The sequence below is a fragment of the Anomaloglossus baeobatrachus genome, assembly GCF_048569485.1.
Source record: "Anomaloglossus baeobatrachus isolate aAnoBae1 chromosome 5 unlocalized genomic scaffold, aAnoBae1.hap1 SUPER_5_unloc_24, whole genome shotgun sequence".
NCBI classification, from domain to species: Eukaryota; Metazoa; Chordata; class Amphibia; order Anura; family Aromobatidae; genus Anomaloglossus; species Anomaloglossus baeobatrachus.
The window spans coordinates 28,175-43,354 of record NW_027441800.1 but is presented as its reverse complement, the minus strand read 5'-3'; the positions used below and the strand labels follow the sequence as shown (position 1 = coordinate 43,354).

Here is a 15,180-nt window from a genome sequence, read left to right as displayed (position 1 = left end):
TCCACTGCAGGGGCGGCACACCTCCTTCATGCCATATATGTTAGCGTTATTTCTGCGGCCAGTGATCAGATATAAAGTCTCCTGTAATTATAATACTGTACAGGATTCTTTATGATGTCACATCAGGGACGGATTATAGGCGGGGCTCCAGCCCTGGGGCCCCCACCACAAGAGCTTCTGAGGGGGCCGCCACCACTATCAGTGCGGCCACCATTTTATTAACGCCGCAGTGTTGAGGACTGCACTGTACCTTTAAAGATTTTCAATCCCGGCCGTCACTGTGCTGCAGACACGCCCACTGCACGCTGTGTGGGCTGCGTCTGCAAGGATGATGTCACCGCGCGCCTGCTGCTGCTTCTTCGTGCCATAGAGGAGCTTGTGGGAGGACCAGAGCAGAGGACTCAGTGAATGATGGTGAGTGTGACGTCATCCATCATGGTGCCGGGCAAGAGGTTGCAGTGAGGAGGGAGCAGGACGGGATTCCATAGTGTCAGCAGCAGCTCTGCCCGGGATCAGTGTGAGTTATTGCAGGAGTGTGAACTGCTGCAGATCAGGTCGGGCTGTCAGTGCCGGGTCATCAGCCTCATCCCTCCCCTGCAATAACTCACACTGAGCTCCAGCACAAACATCACATCTGAGCCTGCAGCACACATTACACTATATGGCCCATATTACATATAGGATATGTGAGGTGCTGTAGGCCCAGGTGTGATCAGTGCAGGACATTGTATATCTGTGTACATGGTATACCACATCCAGTGTATAGAGCAGTGTGATATACTGTGTACATGGTATACCACATCCAGTGTACAGAGCAGTGTGATATACTGTGTACTTGGTATACCACATACAGTGTACAGAGCAGTGTGATATACTGTGTACATGGTATACCACATACAGTGTACAGAGCAGTGTGATATACTGTGTACACACATCAGATGGTGTATAATAATATGTATATTGTATAACATCTGGTGTCTGTATCACAGTAAACCTGGTACTATGTGAGGATGCCTAACACTATCTGGGTCTGTACTGTGCTATATACTGGCTGTATACTATGTGAGGATGCCTAATACTATCTGGGTCTGCACTGTGCTATATACTGGCTGTATACTATATGAGGGTGACTAATGCTATCTAGCTCTGCACTGTGCTATATAGGGGCTGTATACTACATGAGGATGCCTAATACTATCTGTCTCTGCACTGTGCTATATAGGGGCTGTGTACTATGTGAAGGTGCTTAATATTATCTGGTCTGCTCTGTGCTGTATAGGGGCTGTGTACTGTGTGAGGATGCCTAATGCTATCTGGCTCTGCACTGTGCTATATAGGGGCTGTGTACTACATGAGGGTGCCTAATGCTATATGGGTCTGCATTGTGCTATATGGGGGCTGTATACGACATGAAGGTTCCTACTGCTATATAGGTCTGCATTGTACTATATGGGCACTGCTTAATGTAATATGGGGGCTGCATAGTGCCATATGGGGGCTGCATAGTGCCATATGGGGGCTGCATAGTGCCATATGGGGGCTGCATAGTGCCATATGGGGGCTGCATAATGCAATATGGGGGCTACATAGTGCTACATGGGGGCTGCATAATACTATATGGAGGACTATGGGAGCTTCATAACACTATATGGAGGAATATGGGGGCTGCATACTACTATTCCCCCAGAGTTGTATGTCCCCCTCCACCCCAGAACTGTATACCCCCAGAGCTGCATGTCACCCCCCACCTCAGAGCTGTTTGTCCCCCCCACCTCAGAGCCACTGCCCCCCTCTAGAGCTGTATGCCCCCCATTGATATATACCCCTTTCCTCAGTAATATGTATGCCCTCCAGTAATGTGTATGTCCCCAGCCTCTCTTGTAATGTATATACAGTGTTAGTGTGCTCTATGTGCGGCCATGTCTGTTAGTGACTGCCACCAATCAGCGTGGCACAGACACATGCCCAGGCGGAGCTGGATGGAGACAAGCGGGGAGGTAAATGAGACTGTTGCCGGCTTCCCAATATGAGAAATATATATAAAAATTTAAAAATTTGTCTGTGTGTGCATGTATGATGTGTATCTATGTATGTCAGTGTATATGACTGTGTCTAGATTTATGTCTGTTTATATGTGTTTTTGTGAATTTCTCTTTAAATATATATGTGTACGTATGCCTGTATGTGTATGTATCTGTGCATGTCTATGTGTGGATGGGGCCCACTGAGACTCTTTCGCCCAGGGCCTACAAAAACCTGGAGCCGGCCCTGCGTGTACCAGTCATGTATTCTCCTGTACACTGTACAGGGGCGTACCTTTGGGGGGCATGCGGCATATTTGCCCCTGCACAGCAATCAGGGGGGCACCATTGGAAAGTGTGAGGCAGCAGTATGGTGGGAGAAAATTGTAAGTGGACAGTATTGGGAAAGAAAAGTGTGAGGGGCATAGTATAGAGACTGGATAGTGGGGGGGAATAAGCAGTAAAGAGAAGGGGCAGCATGGTGGCCAGTGTGAGGTCACAGTATGGAGGGCACAGTATGCTGAGGAGGGGGAATGTGAGATGGAGGTATCATGTAGTGACTGGATAGTGAAGGAGGTAGGCAGTATAGAGAAGGGGCAGCATGGTGGCCAGTGTGAGGGTACAGTATGCTGAGGAGGGAGAATGTGAGATGAGGTACAGTACAGTGACTGGATAGTGAAGGATATAGGCAGTATAGAGTAGGGGCAGCATGGTGGCCAGTGTGAGGGTACAGTATGCTGAGGAGGGAGAATGTGAGATGGAGGTACAGTGCAGTGACTGGATAGTGAAGGATATAGGCAGTATAGAGAAGTGAGAGCACAGTATGGAGGGCACAGTATGCTGAAGAGGGGGAATGAGAGACTGAGGTGCAGTGTACAGAAGGGGCAGTATGGTGGCCAGTGTGAGGGTACAGTATGCTGAGGAGTGGGAATGTGAGACGGAGGTACAGTATAGTGACTGGATGGTGAAGGAGGTAGGCAGTATAGAGAAGGAGCAATATGGTGGCCAGTGTGAGGGCACAGTATGGAGGACACAGTATGCTGAGAAGGGGGAAAGTGAGACGGAGGTACAGTATAGTGACTGGATAATGAAGCAGGTAGGCAGTATAGAGAAGGGGCAGCATAGTGGCCAGTGTGAGGACACAGTATGCTGAGGAGGGGGAATGTGAGACTGAGGTGCAGTGTAGAGAAGGGGCCGTATGGTGGCCAGTGTGAGGGCACAGTATGGAGGACACAGTATGCTGAGGAGGGGAATGCAAGACTGAGGTGCAGTATAGTGACTGGATCGTGAAGGAGACAGGCAGTATAGAGAAGGGGCAGCATGGTGGCTAGTGTGAGGGCACAGTATGCTGAGGAGTGGGAATGTGAGACAGAGGTATAGTATAGTGACTATATAGTGAAGGAGGTAGGCAGTATAGAGAAGGGGCAGCATGGTGGCCAGTGTGAGGGCACAGTATGGAGGGCACAGTATGCTGAGGAGGGGGGAATGTGAGACAGAGGTATAGTATAGTAACTATATAGTGAAGGAGGTAGGCAGTATAGAGAAGGGGCAGCATGGTGGCCAGTGTGAGGGCACAGTATGGAGGGCACAGTATGCTGAGGAGGGGGGAATGTGAGACAGAGGTATAGTATAGTAACTATATAGTGAAGGAGGTAGGCAGTATAGAGAAGGGGCAGCATGGTGGCCAGTGTGAGGGCACAGTATGGAGGGCACAGTATGCTGAGAAGGGGGAATGTAAGACTGAGGTGCTGTATTTATATCTTAATGCTACAGTTCGTGCTCTACTGTTATGGCTAAAAATGTTAACATTATTGGGCCCCCACCAAACTTTCTGCCCAGGGGCCCCCACCAACCTTAATCTGGCCCTGTGTTACATCGTCATCTTCTCCCCATTTAGTTCCCTACAATATCAGATCCTCTCAGTGGAGATCTTCTATATAAGAGAATTCTCCTAATTGAACCATCAAGGATGGATGTGGACAGGGACAAGATGGCGCAGAGGATATTACACCTCACCCTAGAGATCCTCTTCCGGCTTACTAGAGAGGTGAGAGATTCTGATGACGTCACATTACATCATTCTTATCTATGGGAATAACAGATGGACAGAACTTGAGAGGTGAGGACTCTGGAAATGTCTGTAGTGAGATTTATTACTGTGTCTCTCCATAACCAGGATTACACAGTAGTGAAGAAGACCTCTAGTGAGCGCTGTCAGGCCCCTGTGTCTGAGGGATGGGGAAGACCCCTGAGCCCAATCACGTGGCCTCCACCTCACCCCCTGATACATGAGGACATCAATAACCAGAAGATCCTAGAACTCACCTACAAGATGATTGAGCTGCTGACTGGAGAGGTGACACTGCTGGGAATGCTGGGACATTATACAGTAACGCTATGAAGGGATCGGGGGTGACGGTATCATTGTATGTGTCAGGTTCCTATAAGGTGTCAGGACGTCACCGTCTATTTCTCCATGGAGGAGTGGGAGTATTTAGAAGGACACAAAGATCTGTACAAGGACGGCATGATGGAGGATTCCCAGCCCCTCACATCACCAGGTAATTGACAGGACTAAATACACACGGCCTATAATTATCTGTATGTAAGGAATGAATTCAGTCCCTGTATGTGTCTCCTCCAGGTCTATCCAGTAAGAGGACAACACCAGAGAGAGGTTCCCGTCCTCTTCTCCCACAGGACTGTAAACAAGAAGATCCCGATGTTCCTCAGGATGTGTTTCCTCCAGCTCTATCCAGTAAGAGATATCTACTTATGTACTCTCTGCACTAATTTTGTGTTTACATTTTTAGGCTTTCTGCTCTGTTTTTTTTCAGCTGTATTTTCTTTGCTTCTGCTTCTTCTGCTGTTTGTTTCTAGTCCCTTCTCTATGTTGTTATGAAGGCAACTCAAAGACCTGCAGAGGGTTCATGAACACCCTGTTTCCCTAAAAATAAGCCCTAGTTATAGTCAGGGCCAGCGTTGGGAGGAGTCAAACTGTGCAATTTCTCAGGAACCCCAGTTTCTTAGGATCCCCATCAGTTGTATTCTAAGGTTGATTGCTTAAGGACCTTTTATGAAGTCATGTGACATGATGTATCCAAAGGTCTTTTAAATCTAGGAGTCTAAAAGAACTGACCAGGACACAGGCTGGCATGAGTCTAAAGCTGAAGAGCAGACAGGCTGGTGTGTGTGTGTGTGTGTGTGTGTGTGTGTGTGTGTGTGTGTGTGTGTGTGTGTGTGTGTGTGTGTGTCTGAATAATAGAAACAAAGAGTTACAGCCGCACACTTAAATACCAAATTTGTAAACTAACAAAAAATATCTAATAAAATTATTGCTTTAGAGAATGTGAACTACTGGGAAACTACCCTGGAAGGATTGGAGACACCTACAAAAGGAGATTTGACACCTAGACCTTTTTTCTTCAAAGCAATTATGCCAGAATTCTGACAGAAATCACTTTTCAATCAATTTTTTATGCAACACAGAGTTGTGAAAAAAGATTGTGCGACTAAATCATCACAGTGCACTGTGGTGACCTCACTCGCATGTCCTTCAGCTCCCAGCAGTACAAGCAGACATGGCCTCCTCTTACTGGTAATTCATAGCAAAATGTATGGCCTCCGGCGCCACTGCGAACAAGCTGACTATCAAGCACGTGACTGTGATCAGAGGAGGCCTGATGGGTGCCGGGATAGCGCAGGTAGCTGCAGCAAACAGACACACTGTTGTTTTTGTGGACCAGACTGATGACATCTTGAAAAAGTTTGCCAAAAGTATTGAAGACAGCTTGAAAATGGTCACTAAGAAGATGTTTGCGGACAAGCCTGAGGCTGATTCACAATTCATCAGCAAAACCCTCTGATACTTCAGCACAAGCACAGACCCAGCAGCCGTGGTGCACAGCAATGATCTGGTGGTAGAAGTCATAATAGAAAACATGGAAGTGAAAAATGCACTAATGAAGACACTGGACAAATTTGCACCAGAACACACCATATTTGCCAGCAACACTTCCTCATAGCTGACATAGCCAACTCCACAACTAGGCAGGATCAGTTCGGAGGGCTGCATTTCTTTAATCCAATGATGAAGCTGGTGGAGGTCATTAAGACACCAATGACTGGGGGGCGGAGCCTGGACCGGGATGTGAGCGCACGCGAGGAGACACTCTCCCGCTGACTCACCGTGACACCGCCGGAACCACCGCATGGCCGACGGGTATAGTGGCACCGGAGGACAAGGGAAGGACCCGACTCCCAGCAGAAGAAGTTCCAGCTCCTGAATCAGCGAGATGACCAAGCGGCGGCAGAAGGAAGTGGGAGCCGGGAAAGTGCCTGGCTTACAAGATGGCACCGAGGTCAGAGAGGAGCCAGGAAGGCAAACGTAGCCTGCCAGCGCCGCATGGAAGCGGCTGCAAAGCTGGCACAGTATGCAAGGCAATCGGAGGAACCTCTGGGGGAGCCTGGTAAGATGGTGGAAGAAAACGGGAGGAGGAGGAAGACCCGGAGGAGGCTGAAGGAGCAAGGGGAGAATCAGGGGAAGATAAACAGGATGAGGATTCAGGAGAGCAGCAGGCAGCAGATGAAATACAGAAGAACCCCACTATTAAGGATGTATTTCAGGTGGTCTCCTTCTGCAAACAGGCCCTCACAACTTTAACCCAGCAGGTGCTGGGAATAAAGGGAGATATAGCTACTCTCAAAAAAGATCAGAAGAAAGCTGATATGAGAACCAGTGCTGTGGAAGAAAGAGTGGGGACAGCTGAGGATCACATAGTTGCACTACAAAAAGCAGAGAGAAAATTCCAGAAGCAGATATCTGAGATGGCCACAAAAACAGACGACTTGGAGAACCGTTCCAGGAGGAACAATATAAGACTGGTGGGCATCCCAGAAAGAGCTGAGGGAAGAAATCCTACTGACTTCATAGAAATGTGACTTAAAGAGAAGATTATAGCTATACGCTATTGAAAGGGCATACAGGGTTCCAATGCAACCGCAGCTACCTGGCAAGGGACCTCGTATGATGCTGGCGAAGCTTCTTAACTACAGAGACCGGAATATTATTCTACGCAAGACACGGGATATGGAGACCCTGACAATAGATGGACACCCAGTAGCTATATACCCTGACTACTCTGTACTGAAACAAAGAATGCAATTCACAAGGGTAAAGAGACGACTCCGAGAGCTGGAGGTTAAATACTCCATGATTTTCCCAGCAAAACTCCGAGTAGTAGCACTGGAGAAGGTTCACTTCTTTCTTGATCCGGAAGAAGTCATGAAGTGGATAGACATCAATGCAAGGAAGCCCGCAAGCAACAGGAGAAGGATAGAAGCTAGCTACGAGCGATATTGCAATCTCGTGATTTTCCTGGGATTCAAGACTGGTTATTCATAAGCAATTGCATACACTAGAAGAGGAGGAAACTTCATAGGCCCATCTTTGTTGTAGAGACAGTACCTCCTTTTTTTTTGTTTTTTTTTTTTCTACCGGGTTATCATTGTTGATCTCCTGCTCCTGTTCCTGAGTGTTAGATGAGACAGCGGAATTCACTAACAATAAGCTGGACAATGACAGGAGGTCGATAATAATTCTTTTTTCTTATGGCCGTTCAGCGGCGATTGATAAATATTTAAGTTTTCAAATTTTCAGGTTAACTGTTTACATTATATGAAATTTGCAAATGAAAACGAATATGGTTAAGGCGGGAGGTGAGTTAGGGGGTTCTGCTCACTAGGATGAGACAGGTTTGGTATGGGAGAAAAAGAGGAGAGAGGTTGACCGGTCTAGGACAGATAGACCTCATTCCCCATAAGGGAGTTAAAGATGTAAATCGGAGGTGGAGGAGTTTAGTTGGGGAGGGCTAGGGAAGGGCTAGGGAAGGGAAAGACTCAGCGTACAGAGGGACAAAATGCCTGTACAAAGATAACCTGTGATTCAATATGGGAGAGGAGATTAAAGTATTATGTTGGAATGTAAGGGGACTGTCAGATAGAGGTAGAAGAGATGCAATGATAAAATATATGCTAGACCAGAGACCATCAGTAATGTGTTTATTGGAGATGCATTTGACAAGTGAAACGACGAATGTACTGAACAAACGATGGGTGCAAAAGGCATATCATTTTACTTTCTCTACCTATGCTAGCGGGGTCTCTATGTTGGTTCATAGATCCGCCCAATATGAAGAAGTGGAGACATGGATAGACACAGAGGGACAATATGTAATGGTGATCTGTAAGTTGTATGGACAATTACTATGCATTACTGCTATATATGTTCCGCTGCCTTACACTAGTGCCAAAATTAGAGAGGTGAGAGAGCGCTTGGCTAAATGGGGGAATTTGCCATTCTTGTTGGTCGGTGACTTTAATAATGTCATAGATGCATATTGGGACAGGAGCAAAAAATCACGGGAGACGCGAAGTGATGGAGCGACAGGGTTTGGTACCTTTATCCAAGAATTGGGGTTGGTAGACGTTTGGAGGATAAGAAATTTAGGGGTGACCTGGTTTTCCTGTCACTCCGCGACCCTTGGTACGCTTTCACGTATAGACCTGGCCTTGGGAAATGATCTGATGGATTCTGGGATTGCGCATGTTGAATATTTGACTAGAGTAATATCGGATCATAGTCCAATCCTGATATCTATTAAAAAACGAGGAGTGGGGGAGAGGCTAACAAGAGAATGGAAGTTACACCCGGTTTGGTTAAATTGTATTGACATGGACGGTATATCTAGTGAGATGCTGGAATATTTTACCCTTAAGGCCCTGTCACACACACAGATAAATCTGTGGTTGCAGTGAAATTGTGGACAATCAGTGCCAGGTTTGTGGCTGTGTACAAATGGAACAATATGGCCATGATTTCACTGCAACCACAGATCTGCCAAAGGTTTATCTGTGTGTGTGTGTGTGTGTGTTTGACAGGGCCTTAAATAGAGGTAGTGCGGATCCTTTGGTAGTTTGGAACGCCATGAAGGCATACCTTAGAGGCCTTTTATTTAGAGACGTTTGCCAGTGTAAGTCTCGTAGTAGACAAGGGGAAATTGATTGCTTAGAGGCTTTGAAGGGAGCAGAAGCAGAGATGGTAGCACAGCCCACACCAGAGTATAGGCAAAAGCTAAAAGCAGCTCAGGAAGAAGTTAATAAAGTGCTATTGAAGAAAGCAGCAGGAAACAGGCTTTTCAGAGAGAACGTCTATGCGGAGGGAGAAAAGGTGGGACACCTGTTGTCGGTGGTGACGGCAGCCCAGAGAAAACCATCCTTTGTACACTGCATTCGCACCACAGCGGGAGATTTGGTCACGGAGGGGAAAGATATTTTGGACACGTTCGCAGCCTTTTATGAGGAATTGTACTCCACTAGAGGGGGGTCGATACAGCAGAACCTAGAGATTTTCTTAGATACAATGACATTACCCAAAATAGCATAGACAGAGAGACACAGTCTGGAGGCCCAAATTACACTTGAGGAGATGGAGAGAGCTTTGCATGGCATGGCAAATGAAAAAGCCCCAGGGGTGGATGGATTGCCGGTGGAGGTGTACAAATCTCTGGAAGAAATACTCTTACCCAATTTGTTGAATGTTTTGGAGGAGGCAAGAGAGCGGGGGACACTGCCAGCGTCTATGAGGGAGGCGATAATAACAGTAATACTTAAAGAGGATAAGGATCCAAAACTCCCCGAGTCATACCGGCCCATTTCACTTTTAACGACTGATGTTAAAATTTTGGCCAAAGTACTCTCTAATCGATTAACCGAAGTGATATCTGCTCGAATTCACCCAGATCAGTCGGGTGTCATGCCTAGTAGATCTACGGCGAAAAATATACGAGGATTATACCTTAACATGCAGCTACCGGTGGACAATCCAGGACAGAGGGTGATAGCTTCGTTAGATGCCCATAAGGCATTTGACAGTGTGGAATGGGGGTATCTATGGGAAGCGCTAAGACATATGGAATTTGGCCCTAACTTTACATCTTGGATACAGCTGTTATATGCTAGACCAGTGGCTAAAGTGAGAATTAATGGAATGTTGTCACACACAGTGGACTTACAAAGGGGTACTCGTCAGGGTTGCCCGCTCTCGCCTCTCCTTTTTGCTCTAGCGGGGGAACCACTGGCGGCTGCTATACGGCAGAACAGAGACATAAAGGGATTTGTATATGGCCCTCTAGAAGAAAAGATAGCCCTCTATGCAGACAACATTCTGTTATTATTCGCAGACCCAGGGGCATCATTGAGCCATGCCATGCAGGTGATCGAACGGTTCGGAAGGATCTTTGGACGGTCTATAAATTGGACCAAATCAAACCTTTTCCAGGTGGACGCGGGAATAGACGGGTCTACCTAGGGTGATGAGGTTAACAGATTGTGGGTTGTGGACCAGTTTAGATATCTGGGCATACAGGTATCCTTACCAATTGGGAATTACATCACTATTAATCTAGTCCCTTTTCTGAACCAACTGCGTAGTAAGATAACTGCTTGGAATAAGCTTTATTTATCAGTAATAGGACGGATTAACCTTATTAAAATGGTAATATGCCCATGATATTCTACGTGATACACAATACTCCTATCTGTATCCCTCAGAGTCACTTTAAGGAGATTGATTCTATGTTCCGTGCTCTAATATAAAAGAACAAACAAGCCAGACTCAAACTTGAAAGGTTGCAGAGACCAAAGGACGAGGGAGGGTTAGCGTTACCCAATCCAGGAATATATTATCTGGCAGCTCAGAGTAAACATTTCAGGGGATGGGCGAATTTAGTGGCGGTGGATCCAGCATCTAGATTGTTGGGGCATGTTTTACATCGACGACCATTGGTGTTAGGATTGGAGGACGGATCATTTGGGAGACAAGGGAAAACAAACCCTACACTTAATTTGATGAACAGAATTTGGAGAAAGATCAAGCAGATGAGGGGGGTTACGGCAATAACTGAATTCACTCCGGTGTGGGAAAATGATAACTGCTCTGAGATATATAAGATAGGCAAAATTAAGGAATGGGCACGTAAAGGTATATGGTATATGTGGCAAATTCTAGACCAGAGACATTAGAAGCTGTTTACACAAATACAAGATGAATTTGTGATATCTCCATCCGGGTGTTACCACTATAAACGAATGGCACATGCAGTAGCGGCTCAGAGGGTTAAACAATCATTGCTGGTTCAGGCCGACTTAGTATTGAAATATGTGTGTAGTAGTGTGCCCACAAGAGGAATCATATCAACTATATATAGGGATCTATTGCATACATATTTGCTTAACCACCCAGTAAGAACTAGAACTAAATGGGAGGTAGAGATAGACGGGATCACTGATGAGGTGTGGGAAAGTGTCCTGGAGTACATACCGAAATTATCAATAAGTGAACCAGCAAGATTGTCCCATCTGTATGTGGTGAATAGGGCGTATAGATCCCCACTAATTATGTGTAAAATGGGACTGAGGAGTAACTCTGACTGCCCTAGATGCAATGGAGACGATGCCGGCATCTTCCATATGATGTGGACTTGCCCCAGGTTGACGTCTTTCTGGATAACTGTTCTTAACAAAATAGAAGGAGCTTATAGATGCAAACTTCCCAAACAACCTTTGGTATGTCTCCTAGGTTATGTGGAGGAAATCAGAGTAGACAACATTTTTAAAATAGTGATAGCCAGATTGCTGTATGCGGCCAGGAAAGTAATTGCCAAACATTGGATGCAGGGGGACCCACCGACTTGAGGGGAATTTATCGCATATCTTAATCATATTGCTTGGATGGAGAGAAGTATATATGGGAAAAGGAAACAACTTGCACTTTTTGATAGACTGTGGAATCCGTGGTTGCAGTATGGATAAATATTAGGGCTGGGAGATGTTGGTCTTTGAGCAGGGATACCTGGTTCTACACATTCCAATATATGTCACTGAAAGGCACAAATGTGAAATCTTTTATATAGATGTGGGTAATATGTACGCTGAGGGGGGAGGGGTTGTTGGGAATGGAAAGTTTGTAGTTATGTTTATTATTGCTGAAAATTTGACATTGGCTTTGTATATTTAATGAAAAATAAATATTTGATTAAAGACAACAATGACTAGCCAAACAACTTGTCACTCTCTCATAGACTTCAGTAAAGCACTGGGAAAGACGCCTGTGTCATGTAAACACAACCCAGGCTTCATTGTTAACCGTCTTTTGGTACCATACCTAATGGAATTTGTGCATCTTCATGAAAGAGGTCATGCATCCAAGGAAGACATGGATTTTGCAATGAAATTGGGGGCCCGTTACCCAATGGGTCCTTTTGAGCTTTTGGATTATGTTGGTCTTGACAATAGTAAATACATAAATACATCATTGATGGTTGGTACCAGATGGAACCAGAAAACCCCTTTTTTACCTCCAGTGAATTGCTCAATAAGCTTGGAAAGAAGACCAGAGAAGGATTTTATAAGGACAGATGGTTGGCCTGGCTGCACTGTAGAGTTATATTGTTATAGTCTCATGTTTTCTTTGATTACGATGACCGTTGTTGGTTTTACATTGCACGGTTTTCTCAGCACTTATTAACACTCTAGTGCCTTACAGTCATGATTCTCTATTTCATCAACATCCTTTTGTACCGCTGATTCCAAACATTGATACGTCATAGCCATTCTACAGTCAATAATAAATGAATGTACAAAAAATAAATTGTGCAACTTTTGGAGGTTTCACGCCAATTTTAACCAGCTTTGCCAAATTGGGCAGAGCTAGGCCAGAAGAAGGGTGTGATGCCACCGCTTCTCTAATTCATAACAAACTGCGGCGTTCCCTATGCCAGAAATCTTACGCCAGTCCCTGACATCAATTTTCATTGTACATCGCCGGTCTTGATGAATTGGAGACCTAATGTTTATCTGCACAGACCCTGCTACCTGCTTTGGTTACAAAGCCTAAGGATAGGCCATCAATGTTACACTCCCGGACAAACCCATTAAATATTTGGCATCTGTCTTCTTCGAAAAAAAACCTTTTTGAAATTGTCTATGTTGTGGATCAATGTCACAACCAGACGGTTGCAGCCATCGCCAACTGTCATGGCGGTATCAGGATCTGTGGAAATTACAGATTCTGGCACTCTGCTAACTTCTCTGATGTCTGTGAGCAATGCAGTGAGACGCAGGTGTTGAACCACATACTTAGTAAAACTAGCAAGAGTTATTCTTTGCTGGGCTCCTTGTTAATGTCTTTGATTACATGCTGTAGGGGAGCCAGTATCTTTCGCTCCCCTTCTGTATATGCTGGCTGGACTATTCCATTAACGCCAGCTATAATTTACCTATACAAGTGTGGTGAGGTGTTGTGATATAAACTAGTGGTTGTTGTGCATTATTGCTGTGAGCAGTTGTGGTGTTAACCCTTGTTATTTCTGCCTTCCTGCTCTTGCTTTTCTCCTTAGTATCTCACTGTTTATTTCTGTGAGTTTGCGGTGTGTCTGAAATTTGGTTTTACCGTCTGTCTTAATCTGTATTTCCATCCTACTCCTACCCCTTCTTCCACGTTCAGGGGTAATCCAGAGGTTAGGGATAGCTAAGGTCTCCTAGCATGAGGGATAGTATAGGAGCCCCCTGTCCCTCATTATCCTACAGTCACATTGCAACAATCAATCAGATTATTTACTGTAGCACATTCCAGAGAACGAAGATGTAACTCTTAGATCTGGAAATTGAAAAACAAATTCAGAATAATTTGTTTCCTAATTTAATTTCTGATGTTATGGTTAAAAAACTAAATCTACTTTCGAAATTATATGATTAAAAAATAATAACATTGTGTTTATTTATAGCCGATGACTGTATCAGGAGTTCAGATGGACATCTAATATCTTCAAAATTTAAAACAGATGATCAAACTATCACACATAATACATATGAAGAGCATGCTGCTGTCCCAGATATACCTCCAGTCCTTCATTGGAAAGCTTTATCATCTGATCTTTTCAAACAAGTCCAAAATTACGAATTATCACAGAATTGTAATCAAAATAAAAGTTACAGAAAGGATGTGGAACATGAGACAGCTCCTACAAGGGAGAAACCATTTTCATGTTCAGCGTGTGGGAAATGTTTTATTTGTAAATCACACCTTGTTAGACATCAAAAAATTCACACAGGGGAGAAGCTATTTTCATGTTCAAAATGTGGGAAATGTTTTATTTGGAAATCAGATCTTGTTTGGCATCAGAGATCTCACACAGGGGAGAAGCCATTTTCATGTTCAGACTGTGGGAAATGTTTTATTCAGAAATCACACCTTGTTAGACATCAGAAAAAACACACAGGGGAGAAGCCATTTTCATGTTCAGAGTGTGGGAAATGTTTTATTCAGAAATCACACCTTGTTAGACATCAGAAAAAACACACAGGGGAGAAGCCATTTTCATGTTCAGAATGTGGGAAATGTTTTAGTTGGAAATCAGATCTTATTTTCCATCAAAGATCTCACACAGGGGAGAAGCCATTTTCATGTTCAGAGTGTGGGAAATGTTTTATTCAGAAATCAGACCTTGTTAGACATCAGAAAAAACACACAGGGGAGAAGCCATTTTCATGTTCAGAGTGTGGGAAATGTTTTATTCAGAAATCACACCTTGTTGGACATCAGAAAAAACACACAGGGGAGAAGCCATTTTCATGTTCAGAGTGTGGGAAATGTTTTATTCGGAAATCACACCTTGTTGTACATCAGAAAAAACACACAGGGGAGAAGCCATTTTCATGTTCAGAGTGTGGGAAATGTTTTATTCGGAAATTTCAGCTTGTTGAACATCAGAAAAAACACACAGGGGAGAAGCCATTTTCATGTTCAGAGTGTGGGAAATGTTTTATTCGGAAATCAAACCTTGTTAGACATCAGAAAAATCACACAGGGGAGAAGCCATTTTCATGTTCAGAGTGTGGGAAATGTTTTATTCGGAAATCACACCTTGTTGGACATCAGAAAAATCACACAGGGGAGAAGCCATTTTCATGTTCAGAGTGTGGGAAATGTTTTATTCGGAAATTTCAGCTTGTTGAACATCAGAAAAAACACACAGGGGAGAAGCCATTTTCATGTTCAGAGTGTGGGAAATGTTTTATTCGGAAATCAAACCTTGTTAGA

At 44.6% G+C, this 15,180-nt stretch overlaps 1 protein-coding gene and 1 pseudogene across 1 annotated transcript in view; both read left to right on the top strand.

Moving 5' to 3' along the window:
• LOC142259063 (uncharacterized) overlaps nucleotides 1-15,180 on the top strand; it is a gene marked incomplete at its 3' end in the record, with an annotated part of 29,978 nt that overhangs the window by 13,069 nt on the left and 1,729 nt on the right. The window contains exons 2-7 of the mRNA XM_075331587.1: nucleotides 3,919-4,068; nucleotides 4,198-4,377; nucleotides 4,459-4,582; nucleotides 4,666-4,779; nucleotides 13,865-14,218; nucleotides 14,300-15,090. Coding sequence (XP_075187702.1) covers nucleotides 3,991-4,068; nucleotides 4,198-4,377; nucleotides 4,459-4,582; nucleotides 4,666-4,779; nucleotides 13,865-14,218; nucleotides 14,300-15,090 — 1,641 coding nt within the window. The remainder of the gene's footprint in view (nucleotides 1-3,918; nucleotides 4,069-4,197; nucleotides 4,378-4,458; nucleotides 4,583-4,665; nucleotides 4,780-13,864; nucleotides 14,219-14,299; nucleotides 15,091-15,180) is intronic.
• On the top strand, nucleotides 5,489-12,536 carry LOC142259070 (hydroxyacyl-coenzyme A dehydrogenase, mitochondrial pseudogene; annotated as a pseudogene).